Source organism: Pelmatolapia mariae, linkage group LG14 (genome assembly GCF_036321145.2).
Source record: "Pelmatolapia mariae isolate MD_Pm_ZW linkage group LG14, Pm_UMD_F_2, whole genome shotgun sequence".
Classification (NCBI taxonomy): Eukaryota; Metazoa; Chordata; class Actinopteri; order Cichliformes; family Cichlidae; genus Pelmatolapia; species Pelmatolapia mariae.
This window is the reverse complement of record NC_086239.1, coordinates 31,095,477-31,112,302: the sequence shown is the minus strand read 5'-3', so window position 1 is coordinate 31,112,302 and position 16,826 is coordinate 31,095,477. Positions and strand designations below refer to the sequence as shown.

General features: G+C 39.1%; 2 protein-coding genes across 4 annotated transcripts; one reads left to right on the top strand and one right to left on the bottom strand.

Annotated features, from left to right (window-relative positions):
- The first annotated feature begins 1,617 nt into the window (after positions 1-1,617).
- On the top strand, positions 1,618-4,870 carry hdac12 (histone deacetylase 12). Of its 3 annotated transcripts, none has more exons than XR_010095494.1 (8): positions 1,618-1,797; positions 1,899-2,042; positions 2,314-2,473; positions 2,552-2,748; positions 2,833-2,983; positions 3,192-3,308; positions 3,402-3,533; positions 3,640-4,870. XR_010095494.1 is itself a non-coding variant. In XM_063492988.1 (8 exons), the coding sequence occupies exons 1-8, from the start codon at positions 1,708-1,710 to the stop codon at positions 3,661-3,663; spliced, it is 1,026 nt and encodes a 341-aa protein (XP_063349058.1). In that variant the 5' UTR covers positions 1,619-1,707; the 3' UTR covers positions 3,664-4,870. The 3 variants fall into 3 exon arrangements, 2 of the variants coding, with proteins under 2 accessions (XP_063349058.1, XP_063349060.1); XM_063492988.1 differs by having other exon boundaries at positions 1,619-1,797; positions 3,391-3,533; XM_063492990.1 differs by having other exon boundaries at positions 1,672-1,778; positions 3,391-3,533.
- A 66-nt stretch (positions 4,871-4,936) lies between these two features.
- On the bottom strand, positions 4,937-11,823 carry trmt9b (tRNA methyltransferase 9B). Its single transcript, XM_063492981.1, has 4 exons — positions 11,571-11,823; positions 7,585-7,784; positions 7,317-7,490; positions 4,937-6,974 (listed from the first exon to the last, which is right to left on the bottom strand). The coding sequence occupies exons 2-4, from the start codon at positions 7,739-7,741 to the stop codon at positions 6,052-6,054; spliced, it is 1,254 nt and encodes a 417-aa protein (XP_063349051.1). The 5' UTR covers positions 7,742-7,784; positions 11,571-11,823; the 3' UTR covers positions 4,937-6,051.
- Positions 11,824-16,826: the final 5,003 nt, after the last annotated feature.

Genomic DNA, 16,826 nt, shown 5'->3' with positions numbered 1-16,826 from the left:
ATAAAAGAAAATAAAATTTTTTAGAATCATTTAATGCTTTTTCTAGTTTTAGCTTGGTTGTGATAACTGAAATGGAAATTGTACTTGCCTACCTGAAGTTTGAAATTATATATATATCATTTATAGACTACTTAATTTACAAGTACTTAATTTAATTATTTCAAACAGAAGCATGCATGTTACATTAATAACCCATATACATAGGCACACGACAGTACAAAAATCTTGTTCCACCCCTCTTTCTTAATATTTTGTTTCCAAGGAGTCTGGCTTTCTTGTTTTTTTTTAAAAATTGGTTTTAAGCAATAGTTCCTGAGGCTTCTGAAGGTCTTTCAAATTTTTGCTTTTTCACCCATTTTCAGAGGAAAGTTTTTGTGTGTTTGTTTGTTTGTTGATCACACTGATTTGAGAATTATTCAAGCATAAAAGAGGTGCCTAACTTAAGGGATAAACCAGTGTTTTTTTCCTCACATAGCAGACAATTTTAGAGAACCAATTTTAAATTAATTAGTTTTTGTTATGCGCAGCCTGTCACATAAACACGATCGTTTCCATTTCTTTAGTTGAATCTATAAAAAATACCAAAGATAAAACAGTCTGACAGGAATTAAATAGTATTTTAAGGACACATCCTGTTTAGTGTGTCCTTAAAAATGAAGAAACTGGACAAGTGGAGAGCAGAAAAAAGTAGCAGGCCTAAAAAAACTATCCCCACCAGATGAACAGTATCTGCAATTCATGTCCTTAAGAAATATAAAAAAATAAGACTTGATACAGGACATGAGAGATATTGAGAGACGCATCTGGCCCTTCAGTCGATCCATTTACTGTTTGCTGAAGCTTCATCATGAATGGTCTGAGTGGAAGGTTGGCTATCAAGAAGGCATTATTAAGGAAGGGAAACAGGGGGAAATGGCTGAGGTATGCTTAATTACCCAACAAATGGACTGGACTGAAAATCAGTGACGGCAGCTCTTATTGAGTGATGAACCCAAATGAGAGAGGTAAAACAATGAGTGTTTACAGTCATCAGAAGTACACTTCAGCATGACAATCGTTCTAAGCACAATCCTAATGCAGTAAAAGCACACCTGGATAGAAAAACACATAATGGATCACTATCAGTGATGGAATGGCTTCTCCTCAACATTATTAAAGCAGTGTGGGGTCATGTTGATAGAGAATAGAACAAAAAGCCAACTAAAAAAAAAGAAAAAGAAAAAAAAAAGATTTAAAATGTCCTTCAATACACCTGGAGCGCTGCTTGTGAAGACTACTTATATTACCGAGAGTTCAGACTGTGTTCAAGAATAAAGTCATTCTCCTGCACACATTATCCTAGCAAATGATAAAACATTAAGAGGTGGTTCAAGATTTTTGCATAATACTGAAATAGTATATGCGTGTAAATCTGTGGATAGGATACAACTGATTAAAAAAAATACTCACCATCAAGTTGTACTATAGTAGAAAACAAAGCAGTAGAAAGAAACCGTGACAGCAGCACAGAAAGTTATTTGCACTCCAAAACAGAAGATGGCAGCAGTAGATTGAGGAGGCGCTGTAACAGCCAAGCATCCCGTTACACAGTACAGACGGGACACTTTATGGACTTCCTGTCTCGTTTCATAACATCGTAACTGTGTATAATGTAGTATTCTCCCGTCTTAAGTAAGCGACTGTCATTCATTGCTTCCTGTCTGAGAAATGACCTGCATAAAGCGACTGTTTTCTAAAGTCGCGTGGTTGATGATTGGTGAAGCTCTCACCTCCTGCAGGTGCTTCCATGCTGAACTAGTAAGAAGTTTGTATGATAATTTAAACAAAGTGAACTGAAGTATTTTTCCCCTGAAAGCCGCAGTGGGTGCATTATAAAACTCACCTTTTTCATCTCGCAGGTGAGACACGAATCTAGCGCACTTCCAGTAGTTCATCACAGCAAGTATGTGTGTGACCTCCCACCCAATCATAGGTTTCCAATGGGCAAGTTTCCCCGGGTTTTACAGTGTTTGCTCAGAGATCAGGTCATTACAGAGAAACAGGTGAGTGAGACACTTTTATGATATCTGCCTGTGATTATAATCGATTATTTGATAATAAATGACAGATAATACGTTTTTCCTGCTTGTGTGTCACTACAAGCATTGTTTTTTCGACAAAACAGTTGGACTTTTTTATGATTTACAGACATCCAGTTTCTAAACATAACAAGATCAACTAATAGTGAATATCACTGCTGCTATTAAAAGTAGTAGTAGTATTTATTGGAAAACACATTTTCCTGTTGATGTGCTTTTTCCTTTCTTACAGTAGGTGTGGGTCCCTGAAATTGCCTCTAAGGATTTACTGAGCTGTGTGCACACCGAGGACTACCTGGACAACTTCATAAATGGGAAAATAAGTGAGCAAGAGCAAAGGAGGACAGGCTTTCCCTGGAGTGAAGGCATAGTTAGGCGCTGTCGATATGAAACAGGTGAGAGAAATTCATGACGTACACGTGACCCGGAAAGATTGCATTATGTTTGCTGTTAACGTTCTCTCTCATTGCCAGGTGGGACTGTTTTAGCTGCTGAAGTCGCTCTGCAGAGGGGTCTGGCTTGCAGCACAGCAGGAGGAACTCATCATGCTTTTCCCAGCTGTGGTTCGGGGTTTTGTCTCCTCAATGATCTTGCAGTCGCAGCCAAATACACGATGGACAATTCTCCGACTAAACGCAAAGTTCTCATTGTGGATCTAGATGTTCATCAGGTGGAGTACACTAGTCCCTGTTGTGGATTAGCATTTGTCTTTGTTGAGAAGCTAAACTTTTTTCATGTGTCAAACATCCTACAGGGTGATGGCACTGCTTTCATCTTTAAAGAGGAGCCTTCTGTCTTTACATTCTCAGTGCACTGTGGGAAAAACTTCCCACTTCGTAAACAACAGAGCGACCTAGATATCAGTGTGGAGGATGGGCTGGAGGACAAGGATTACCTCTCCACAGGTATGTAGATACTCTCCATATTGATAAATATCTAATCACTGAATTGCAATTCCAGCACTGTTTTCAATTTGTGAGAATTGTTATGTTTTTATGCATTGTTTTTGTCCTTGCTGATTTTGAAACTACTGTTTTTCTCTGTACGTTAAGAGGATTTTCATTGAAGATGCTTCTAAAAACTCACTAATATGTCTGATGGTGTACCCAACAGTTGAAGCCCACCTTCCCTGGCTGCTGGAAACCTTTCGCCCAGACCTGGTTTTGTATGACGCAGGGGTTGATCCTCACTGGGAAGATGAACTCGGAAGGCTTCGCCTGACAGACCAAGGTGAGCCATTCTGTTTTACACCCCGGTGTTTTTACCTTCAATTCACTTACAGACTTTTTGAATGACTTTAAGTGTCCCTTAGGGCTCTATCAGAGAGATTTGTTTGTGCTGAAGACTGTGGTGAAAAGAGGTGTCCCTATCGCTGCTGTTATTGGTGGAGGATACTCTAGAGACATCGATAGACTGGCACTCAGACACTCTATCATCCACAGAGCAGCAACTCAGGTAAATGAAACACAGCAGATAAAATTGGACTAACAAGTTTTCCATGTACATAAATGATTAGTTCAAAAAACGAGTTCTCATTATAACTTTGCTATTCATGTTTCAGGTTTGGAGGGAGTGTGGTATGTAAAACTCGCCTCCCTAATCAAGAGGATCCTCAGTGGGTAGCTGATATTTGAGAGTCAATGCCATAATCATTGGGAAAGTTACAAAAATGTATTAGAAACTGTTACTTTGGCATATTTATTTAATGTACACAGTTAAGATTAACTGTAGGAGTGATACATGTTATGCGGTCACATATTAGAACTTATTATTTCACTCATTTTTGGTTTGTTGCGATGATGGTCTTGTAACTACAATTATATTGTTGTAGGGACATCACAGCCACCATAACAACATATTTTTACATTCATGTGAAAAAGAAAGTTTTCATGGAACTCAGTACAGTCCTGTGGAAAAACTGCTTATATAGGAATCAAGAGGTGCTGCTTATTAAATGCTCTTGATTAATTGGTCAAAAACACAAAAGCAGAGTTTCTGGTAGTTTTCTGGACTGGAGCATTCAGCTCCGTGTTCATGACACAATCTTACCAGGAGTGGAAATTCCATAAAATTCACTCAAAGGTTAGACAATACAACTCTCAGGGAGGATTTTTTTTTCCATAAAAAAAAACCTAAGAGCTGCAAACTTTACAAGCCTCGGGTAGTATCGGAAATGTTAACATTCCATTGCAATTAGGAAAAAAAAAAGCTGCATCTAAATAAACTTCTGCAACAATGTCCTCTGGACAGATGAGACTAAAGTAGAGATGTTTGCCCATAATGGATAGCGCCATGTTTAGGTACCAAACACAGCATGTCAATGCAAAGACCACATAGCAGCTGTCAAGCACGGTGGTGGAGGGATAATGATTTGGGCACCTTGCAGTCATTGAGTCGACCTTGATCTACAATAAAAAGTCTGAAAAAGAAAAGAGTCAAGGTGTTGTAGTGACCCAGACCAGATTTAAATGCTAGTGTGGTGTGGCTTTTAAGAGCTGTGCATAAATGAATGCCATTAAACATTAATGAACTGAAGCAATATTCAAAAGAAGAGTGGGCCAGGATTTCACTACAATGTGAGAGACCAGTACAGTCATACAGTAAAATAATTAAGTTATTGCATAGACTGCATAGAGTCCTATGGAGATCTTTCACATTACTATATGTTAAAGAATTATTTAAATTTCCTCACAAATCAAATAATAAGGCTTTCATTTGTATGTTGGTGATGATTCTAGTATAGTAGTTTAGCTTACCATTTACCAAATTGTACCTGTGTGACAATTAAATATTCTGGAAATAAACTGTACATGAACAAATCTTTGTTGTTAATGGGAGTAAAAGCAACACAACACCCGTGAACAAAAACAAATTTAATAAAAAAACAAACAAAGTATTTACATCAGCTCACATAAGACATTTGCTACTTTTAAGACAAACCTAGTTGGTCCACAAAGACTATACAGATAAAGAAATGCACCACAATGGGTAGAAACGAACCAGAGTTTTTCAAGTCTCACCTATTATGTCATTCACTGACATCAAGCAGCGATATAGTTGATGATAGAGTGCAATGTTTATTCACAGTACAAGAGGCAATTTTCTGATTTGCTGAGACATACCAAATTGTTACAAGACACAATGCCACTATTGCAAATATCAACATCGAGGGCGCGCACACAGACACGCCCACTGGCGACATGTTGTCTGGAACACTTGTAGAGTAAAACAACAAGAAAATGGCACTAATGTTTTGGAAGAGATTCTGCACAATTTCAAACTTGTATGAGAGTGCAATGAAAAAGTACGCACGAGCAGTTTCACAGGAAGCGTTACCAAGAAGTCCGCAGCTGATACTAGCTGCAAATTTGGCTCCTTTTAATGAGAGATAAGCAGCATGCGATTTTGAAAGGGGCAGACACAAAGAAAGAAAGAATTCTCCACTGAAATCAATATATTAAAAGATAACAGCAGAGGGAAGAGTATACTGTAGCTTTGTACATTTCTCTTTTGCTCATATTTAAAGCACAAAGAGAAGAAATGTTCTTTTAAAATACAAATCAATAGCTGTGATGCAGCCCACTAGGGTTAAATAACAAAACACTGACTCTAAAAGACACACTGTAGATTTATTGAAAAAGAATAAATAGTTAAAAAAAATCTGGTACAACATACAGTAACGGCCACTGTTGAACACTTCCATAAAATATCTATTTGCTGCTTTCCAAAAGGTCTGACATATAGCTGGTTCCAGGATAAAATAAATAAATAAATACATGGATAAAAATCTCATTTTTAAATAGTTCACGAGAGAATTACAGCACTGGAGAATGTTAGTGTTACCTAGACCTTTAACAATGGCTACATTTGCACATTTAAATGAAAAGAATGTCATTATTCTCACATGTGGAATTCAGTGCTAAAACTTGAGGCAGAGGCGATGCAAAGTGAACTCAAATATGACAAGTTCCGGTCATATTTTCCATACCTGAACTTTCTCTGCCACCACACACCAATTGGCATGATCAAAGTAGGTGTGCTTCACATGAAGCTCTTCGACATGATTCGCTATCAGCTCTGCCAGCTCTCCCTCCCTGAAGACGTGGTAGTACCTCAGGCAGGAGCCTTCTACCTGCCCTTCACTCCCCTGAGGACTCTGTGTGCTTTCCTGCAGCTCTTCTCCCAGCAGCCCTCCATCTCTTTCATCTCCTGACTGCTTTAGGTCCTCCCCCTGCAAGGAGACTAGATCTGGTAGAGCCAGAGAGCCACACTCCTGGACTAAAGACACTGGGCTGCTGTTGTTAGTGGTGCCATTGCCTCCAGAATTATTTGGTCCCTTGTGCTGCTCTGTGACGAAGACATCCTCTTCTGATCCAATCACAGATGGAGGAGAAAAGAAACTTGAGACTTGCTTGATAAGCCCTCGTCCTCTCCCGCTCAGGTTGAACTTGTTCCCCTCATTTTCACCTGTGGGTGAAGATAAAGTGCTCATGTCTCTGGAGGACGAACGGGAGATCCCCAAGCTTCCGAAGTCGAATACAGAATCAAGAGACCTGGAGAAGAACCACAATTTGTGTGTCCTCTGCTGTGGCGTAGTGCGACCAAGATCTTCTTCGTCTGCCACAGAGGATGTGCTTCTAACCTTCCTGTGCTTTTCAGTGTTGTCTATGGCTTCGCTCACGCTCTGTGCTGTGGTTCTCCTCCTCGGTTTGTTGAGGCCGGGAAGGAATTGAGGATTGGGGTTCCAAGGAACAAAGATGTCCTGTTTCTCAAATTTACGACGTTTCTGCTCCATGGCCCACACATAGATCATAATGCGTCCGCCCACTCGCAGAGTGCGAGCCATCTCCTTTATTGCTCGAATACGACGCTCTTTGGTGGACAGATGATGAATGACTGTGACAAAAACATGATTTTGTCAGCTATAAGCATGGATTTATGAGGTATCATGTACACTGTGTGTATAATGGAAGATAATAGTGCAGCTGTTCGGTTTGGACCTAATTACACTCTTTTTTTTTTGGCAGGACACAATAATTATTTTTCACACTGTTGGCTTGGCAACGCAAGTTTGTGGTAATATGATGTTTATCATTATATGAGTTAATTTGAGGCAGATGACGGCTGCGACGTTTTAGCTCATGCATATGAAGGGAGTGATTTGTTACTGAGTGAAATTTTAAAAAAAAAAACCCTCTTATCTCATCTTTAATAACTGATTATAGTTCTGACCATTACCTGCAATAGAAAGCACAGCATCAAAGCAGCTGTCTCTGTAAGGCAAATGCAGCCCATCACACATCTGGACCTCATGTCCTTGGCTCCAGGCAAAATCCACCAGGGGGCGACAAACGTCACACCCCAGCTTGAACACGTCCTTGTTGATGTGGAGATACTTACCATTACCACAACCTAGAAAGACAAGACAGTCAGCTACAACATAACACAAGAAATCTAAGCCAGCTGTAATTAGACTTTCAGGATCACATTACTGCTGGAGACCCACCAATGTCAGCAACGATGCTCCCAGGCTGCAGTTCCAGGAGGAACTGCCGTACCTTCGGCCAGGCTTTATAGCGGCTGTCGTTGAAATATGGAGCAATCTTGTCGTAGACATTGTGTACATGATCTCTTTCAAGCTGGCTGGCAGCCTCCTCCATCATGTTCGCCCAGGCGGCCTCATGCAGTGGCCTCAGATCATCATGACTGCGAGGAGAAGAGAGTCTTTTTGGTTATTTCCATTAAACTGTTAATTTCACCATGAAAAAAAAAATATTGTGATAGTATGGACTTGTTAAATAGAAATAGCACAGTGGAGACCCTCTCTGCATGCTTGTTAAAGTCCCACAAGGTCAGCTCAAAACCATAATCAGCGGACACACTCAAACATCTGTCAGGTGGTAATTTAATATCAGACCCTCTACTTTGTACTTCAAGTACCAGCTGCATCAGTGCACTCTCTCACATCCATCCAGCAGTGCACAGTGAGGTTCTGCTCTATGAATACAAGTCAGGTATAATTTGTCACTTTGAGTATGTAACTGCAGAAAAACACAGACTACAGGATATAAATTAACTAACCAAGTCACAGCAAATAGGCACACCTCATCTCACCAAGCTCTTAGCAGGTCCATGTCCACAGCAGCTGTGAGAAATTGGTTTTACAGTAACGGGGAAGCAAAAGGTCAACACATAAATCACTTTTGTGTCAGTAACAGGACGCAAAACAAACATGAATCATGTTTGAGTGAGCGATTTTCATCGATTCCTTCACACTCTGTAAGTAAGCATTATGCTGCTATTGGGGTTTATATATCGCAGCATTTCTTTCACTGTCACATGCAGTGGAAGGTCTGAACTTTAGCTTTTGTTGGAAGATGTACATTTACCTAATGTGACCTTCATTAATCCTGAGAAAGACTAAATTTCCATGGAAATAAAGCACTGATGGCACAGCAGTACTGAATATCAATATGTTATAGCTTAGCCAGGCCAAATACTGATTGTATTTATTTTTGTTTGTTGGTTTTACTACACTTTACTCATAAAAGTTAATTGATTAAAAGAGACTACTTTTAAAATTATCACTTATGATGAAGCCCTGAGTACAATATTGTGCATGAAAAGGAATGTATCCACAATTGTGCATCAATCTATCTTATTCTTTTACTACGTTGTAGTATCTTGGACAATTAGGCCATCTAATGTTTGGCTCTGCCACTTTGAGTTTTTATATATAAACACAGTACGGCAAACCCCAAATCTACAGCTCACAGCAACCACCTTTTCAACAACAGGACATTGTTGCCCACATTTCTATAGTTTAGAAAAAGCATATTTGTATGTAATGCCGACATTATGTGAACTTCAGGGACACGCTGTAGTTTCAAACTCGACAGAAAATTTCAGGGATTGTATAATTGTGACGTTTGTGTTATTCACAGCTCCCACTGCAGTCATCCCAGTTTATTAGGATGCAGCCCACAGCTCCTGCAGTGCTGCCGCTGTGGCTCCCTCAAGCACTAACCCCACTGGCCACTTTATTAGGCACACCCATAAAAAAACTAATGAAATCCAAAACAATGACTCTGGCATGAATTCAACTCTTTTGGATCTTTTTGTTTCACCTTTTGTTTTCATCATCTTTAACATTCATGATCCACTGTGTTACATAGTGCTGTAATAGCTGTGAAGGATTGTGCACTCCATTAAGGTACAGAAGGGGAGAAAAATATGCCACAAAAAGAAATGGACAAGAATATCTGGCTATTCAGAGTTCTTATTTGATCTTTCTGATTATTGTGTCATGGTTTAATTAATTTCATGCAAAGCAAACCCACACAAAACAGTTTCGATCACATGTTTACTTCAAGGAGATTATAGAAGTACATATGTACAAACTGCATGTTTGTAATGCTGAATAAATGAATTAAACTGTAATAATTATAAGCTTTCAAACCCCCTTGTCCTTAAAAATCTTATCCTGGATAAATTTAGCCCATGATTTGTTGCATACTTATACTGTTAACATACAGCTGACCTCAACGTGGAACACTAACTCTACTATTCTCCACAAATACCCATTTAAATTCCTAAATGGATTCATTAAGTCTCGGATCAACAGTGGAAATACACTTTCAAAGGCAAAAACAAATAAATGGCTGATTCCTGACAAGGCCAGCAGAAAAGAAGATGTCTCTGTTTTTATCTGCATTCAACATCTTTTGTACCCACACTACTATTAACCAACAAGTGATCGTTAAATCAGTGCTGAATACTGCCTTTTTTGCTTGCAAATTATCTGCTTTGAAATCACTGACTGTGTGTGCCATAAGACTCTTCTCATTTTCCCCCTGTACTGAGCAATGTGACAAAGACTTTCCGCTCTGTGTGACACGGAGATGGGAGATAAGAGTTGTTTTCAGTCGGCTGCGATAGATGAGAGCTGGTGGTGCTATGTATCCCAGCAGAAATTCGCTGCTAACATATGTCGTAAAATCAATGTGCACAGCAAATATGGGTTTACTTTTGAGGTTTATCTGTAACTGCATTGTACAATACAAAATTTCAACCCACTTAATCTTCTATCACTTCAGGTTGGACAGTAAACAGAAGGATGTACAGACTGTCAGCAAAGAAATCAACATTAATAGATGTAGTTCAGAACATTGAAACCTAGTGAACCATGCAGTGCCATAGGATGATTTGTTAAGGTTAGAAGGGAGGAAAGCCACCAGACATTTGGGCTCCATTTCTTTCAAAAGGCATTAAGTATGTCCTTGAATGTAATACAGACTATTGCCCATTCAGTGTGCACACAATGAAAATTACTGGAAACATTTACCACAGGATATTAGTAACAAAGCCCGACTTGCACTACATGAAATACAAATATCTCTCTTTATGACCTGACAATCAGAGCATTAACAAGCTTATCTTCACTCCACCGTTTGTAAATATAGTGTACGCAGCATCCTTTGCTCAGACCTATTTCTGGACCACCATCATCTGCATCATCTCAGCCAAGTGGAAGTAAAACATCCCTTATGTAACGCCGTAATCTGGCCTCATTCTGTGTTGTCTGTGCTCAATTCCGCTAGAGTTTCCCCCTCTGCTCACTAAACTGTGGCAGTCCTCAGCTGACATTATGTAACCAGCAGCTGGGCAGGCTCAGAGCTCTACCTCTGAATGACAATGGGAACTAAAATTAAATCAGATGACAACGTCTGGTGCACAGATCTGTCATATGTACAGGGCATTCAGGGGATAAAGGTAAAAATCAGCCATTATTTTAGTCATTTTCTGTACACAGATTCTGTAAGTAATCAATAACTTAGATATTAACTTAGATATTTTCATCATACATGATCCACTGCGTACAACATTTGCCACTGAGTACACTATTCTGCGAATATGTGACTTTAAATATGCGTTCCTAGGCCGTGTTAACAAGCTCAGACCTCCACTGTGCTTTTATGTGATGTAGTGGTGTTAGGACTGTATGAACAGACAGGGCTGCGACGGCTGAGCACAGGGAGCCCAAGGAGAGCAGGTTTAACCGTGAAGCATGCCAGCGTGAACATGTGGGCAGAGATCTTGAGGTTTATTCTACCAGACCCCCTCATTAGTAAAATGAGCAGTAAATAACAAGTTAATATATTCAAAGGCAGATAGATGAAATCTCTGGACAGTAACCTGCAATTCAATTAATCCCCCAAGCTTTTAAATGAGCCCCGTATTTAATTATATTACTAGATTATATTATATTTAATAATGGGTGGGGTACCGGGCTTGTTCTGTATCGGGGAGCTACAACTTTTAGTCCAAATCAAAGTTTCTTTTGATATATGTGCAACTGATGTATACCAGCCTAAAGTTTAAATACTGAATTGCATTAATAACAAAAATGTAACCAACTTATTTGCAATTCATAAACAGCTTTCTCGTAATCCGTGTCAATAACTGCACAGCCTCCCTGCCAAAATCACTTACCGTATAAACTGCCGTGGTATTATCCGCCTCTAGCCTCGGGTCGGTGGAGGTAAACTTCCCTCTCCGCACATGCGATAGATCTATATGATCCACCTGTAATGTGGATCAGAGGAAGGTGCTCTTTAAGGTGGTCCCGAGCTCATCAACAACCACATTGTGCTGGCGGATTAAAAAAAGCAAGAAAAAAACGTGCGGCGTGTGACCGCCAGAAGTCTACTGGCCGAAGGACGGCATCAAATCCAGGACTGGGAGCTCCACACCTGTCAAGCCAATGAGAAGATAGGGCAAAACTTCCGGTCACGTGTTTCAAAATTAAAGCAACCCAAAATAGGGCAGCAAACTGAGAAACTGCAATGACCGAAAATCAAAGAAAAAGTAACAATGATTTGGTGAAAATGAGAAATCCCATATGTTAATCTCATAAAAGAAATGTAAATTCAGCAAGTTGATGTTAAACCCTCCCCCCCAACAATACACAACTAAAACGAATTAAAATCAATATATGGAGTAGAAATTATTTAAAATACAATTAGGACCAACAATAATCCAGTAAAACTAGCAAAACCTACACATTCAATTCTGTAAAACAGTTAGAAATTAGGTAAAGGGATTAAAAAAAAAAGATACCTGGACTACTGAAAGATAGTTAAACTCATAATGTTGCAGTTTAACTAGCATGGTTTTGGTAAGCAGTTCCAGTTTAAAGGCTATTGAAGTTGATGGAGCTAAAATTGCATCTAGAAAAATATAATGATACAAACCACATAAAATCTGAGGGTTTGTGACAGTAGTCGTGCCTCAGTAAAAAAAAACAACTTTGGTGATGAATAATAAAGCTGCAAAAGTGATCACTGTATCTTCTTCTTTCAGCTTGTCCCTCTAGGGGTCGCCACAACAGATCACCTGCTTCCATCTCACCCTATCACTAGTATTTTCGTCTGTCGCACAAACGCTCTGCTGGTCCTCCTTCACTATACACGAATCTGCCCTGACGTCTTCCTCTTGTCCTTCTGCCTGGCAGCTTCATGTTCAGCATCCTTTGTCCAGTACACCCACTCTCGTGACACCCTCGTGTCAGATGCCCAAACCAATTAGCCAGTATCTATACAACAGAAACAATGCCACATGGCTACACCAACTCTTGAATAATTAATTATGGGAACAATAATTCATCTGCTCAAACATTCCCATCTCCCAGCTGTTTGATGGAAATTAAGCTTGATTTTATACCTCTGTATTATAGACGATGCAATGCTCCTTCATTTGACTTTGATAGACTAATACCAACTTCTGGAAATACTTTTAGGCAGAACTAAAACCATCAAAATTGTACTTGTGTAAAATGGGTAATCCACTTTCATGATATGTATCTAAAAGATCCTACTCCTTGTCCAGTCATTGGATGTTCATGTATTTTTACTATTCAGCCCACTACTGATTTCTATAACAAAAGACACACCCTTGCGCTTTTATTTTGAAAATCACGCCATGTAGCATCCGCTCTTCTTGTATATAACTTGACGCAACTGATGGGTTTTCAGCGTGTAAAAAGATGACACCCTGTGCGGTTGCAGAGCATGGCTGTCATTGGCTATGAGCCTCACGTGACAACCACAATAAACAACGTGACAGGTAGAACATGAGGTCCTTCATTTTATGCTTCACCCGTTTCCCATTTCCCTTAATGGCTTTTAACTTTTATAAAGTCCCTGACTTCATCCCAAGGCTGCAAGAAAAACTGACAAAAAACCAAATGTATTCAATTAAAGTAGAAACTGACAGTAATCCATAAGATGTTTTTTACAGTTTCACCTACATGTTGGTATTAATTGCTAATTAATTACTATTACAGGCTCCTCAATGAGATAAGATGGCCCCTTTTTTTATTGCTTTGTAAATAGCACTTACTCTCATTAGCACCAAGTACAAAGGATGAGCTACAGGATCCTGTTCATCCTGATCTTCCACTTGCAATGATATGGTACTAAGGTTATAATAACGCAAGAACTGCATATATTAAAAACTAAATAAAAAAAATTAAACAGCTTTTAGTTCCACACAATTAAGCCACTTAATGTGTTTTCTACTCTGGTAATAATTAGTGCACATTAGCCTGTCCCATCCACTTTTCCTTGTCCTCTGCTTCCCATGTCAGCTGTGAATTCATCTGCCATTTTTGTTCCTGAGATGCTTAAGAGCAGAAACTTATTTATGGTTCATCACTGCCATTTAGGGAGCACAGAGCACTCATCACAGCTGCCTACATCATCATCATTCAAAGCACACTTTTGCTCCATTCTGCTGCAGGCTTTCTCACATTAAAATGATGCGCACCTCCGCACCCGAGAAGTACACAGTACAAACACATTTAAACTGGTGGATAATGAAAATAAGTAGAAACGCAGATGTCCCCTCAGCAGAGGTTTAGCAGCTGTTAAACAACAGTAATTACTTTTAGTCTCTTCAAACACTCTGTTAAATCTGTTTGATCATGAATTCAGTTAGGAGACAGGCGGCATCCTTCATAATGGTTATATATCAAGGACACTTATGAGTCCTCAGCATGCAGATTTCTGTTTTTCTGCAGCAGAAAATATTTCCCAGGGACAGACATTATCTCATAGTATTTGCCTTTCATTGATTTAAGCCAGCACCTTTTAGTCCAAGCCTGCTCCCTACAGACTGTATCACCAAAACACTTGCTGCTGTATTTATTAACTGGTTGTTGTTAACTAAAGACTGTGACTTTGTGGTGCCAGGAGGAAGTGTGGGTGTGGTAACTCCTGCTCAAATTATGAGTTTTCCTGTTTTCCTGTTTCCTGACTTCCTGTAATTGAGTGGCAAATTGTGTTACAGTTGATCTTCTGTACATTCTAAGGTAGTTTTTAAATACTGCTGGCCAGTGCTGTTGCATGAGAAATATCAGCAGTGGTCTGTAACTCCATTGGATAAGGGTTTGTTGGAGTTGCTAAATCCAGCCACCAATACAGTAATAATAACTTCTTATCCCTGCTATTTATAGAACGATCATTTCTAAGTGTGCCTGAAGAAGGTCAGTGACTGAAAGTCTGCCCCTACAGAACGAACAATGCACTGCAAAGTCTTCAGTGCTTTTTTCCACCCCATTATAATGGAACATGAAATAGAAATGTCAATAGAAATCATAAAAACGCCATGTAGTTCCCTGCCTCTGCAATCTCTGCGTAAATGTGGTCCTCTTTAGACAGCTGCTGAAACAATCCTCCTTCAAAAAAAGATTTTATGGCATCAGAATAATCTTGTTTTTCTTTGGAAATAGACTGTTTCCTATAACCCTCTCCATATCAGCATTCAGACCCGAGCTTCATCGAGGTCCTACTTGTTAAACAGCTCCAGGATTACAAAGGTCAAAGCTTTTACATTAAAGATAAGGGAGTCGACAGCTGTGCTGCTCAGCACAGATGTTTGTGATTTAAAAGTTCAAAGATCTTATTCTATTACAGTGATGGCCACAAGACCAGCTTTTTTCCTTCTTGGCTGTGTCTTTGCCTCTCTTCTAGGTAACAGTTGGGTGAAGCTGACCTAGTTAGGGTTGCACTATAAAGCAGGGCTGTCGAAACCTCTCAGGGGCTCTTCTCTGCTCCTCTCCCCCATGCTGGCATACTGACAGACAGAGCATCTCAGGTTTTCCTTTTTATTTTTGCATGCATACAGTCACTCATTCATTTACAATTCACCGAGACGTTGCGTACATAGTAATTAGCTGACAATCAAGCATACTATTTTTGGTTTTATTACTTTAATTAAAATAAAGAACATCATCTATGTGAGGCCTTCATTTTGAGCCAAATTGTGACAACATACGTTTGTCTACTGTTGCCTGGTCTGATGAGACTTTTAATAACTAATTCAAGCTTGTTTGCATTATTATTCTAACAAGGGTGGAACCAAAGGGCCTTTAATTTTATAGAAAATGTTTTTGGAGGGTGTAATTTCTCTTTAAAAAGTGAAGTCTAGATTAAATTTAAAACGGTTTCTCTTCTTTGTTATTGACTTGAGTTACTCATTAAAGCCTTTTCATCTTGTTCTTCTGCCCCGGGCACCCATTTTGCAAGAAAATCTAATAGGCTAAATGGTCAAAAACTGCTAACTCTTCACTGCAGACAGGGCTGCACTGACATCAAAAGACAGAAAGCAAATTCATTTGAAATCCCCTTTAAAGGGCCTCCTCATTGATTCTCTTGACTCAAGGTCAGATTATATCTTAGGGAGACTCACAGGACGGCTTAGCCTTTTTAAATACTGAACATACTTGAGGCCAGCTCTGCATTTTAAGATTCAATAAGCTTTTATTTACCAGTTAATCTAATTTATGGGTTTCCCTCCTACCATTTACTTTCACAGTTTAGCACTGACATTTTTTTGTAGTTCCGTGTAGAATAACCCTTTAAACAAATAAGGCAATCATTTACAAAAATCAAAAATCAAGCTTGTGCAAGACTTAGATTCAGTCTTAAAACTTCCACAAACACTGAAACAGAGAGATTATTGCATATCTTACATAACACATCAACCTGCATTATTATTTTTTTTGTGTGGAAAATTTGTAACACCAAAATTTATAAAATGCAAAAAGTTGGTGTAGAGTTAAAAACCCTCTACAGAAAAGATAGGAAGCTGCAGACAGCAGTATGCTGAATACTGCAGTCTAAAAAACAAATAACTAAGCCTAAACACATATTTTTAAGAATGGAAGAGCATCAGTCGGAAACACTGCCTTCAGGAGAAATAAAACTACGACCAGTGAAACCAATCACGTGGATTCCTATTATGAAGTTAATATTTGGTAAAAAGTGTGACCTCACAGTGGCATTTCATTCTGGACGATAATCCTTTGCCCACTCTCATTCGCTGGTATTTTCTTCACCCTTCACTGATCCTTTTCTCTAACTCAAACCAACACATACTGCATTTGGGTTAAATCTCAGTTTATGTGCATCCAATTATCAGTATACTGTTCTTAAGCATACAACAGTGCAGCAAAATGTGAAGCAGAGAAACAGGAAAGTTAACCCAGATCTGTCACATGAAGAACCCAAAGACGAATACCAACTTGTCCCATGTTAGTCCCAGTTCCAAAAACAGGACATAATTTTCTTAAAAACATAAAATTTTCAATCATTATAACACCGCAGACACACATTTAACTATATAGTCTGTGGTTTAGAAAAAAAATTCTGGTTCCCCACACAACAATGATTGGGGGAAAAGAGTCAA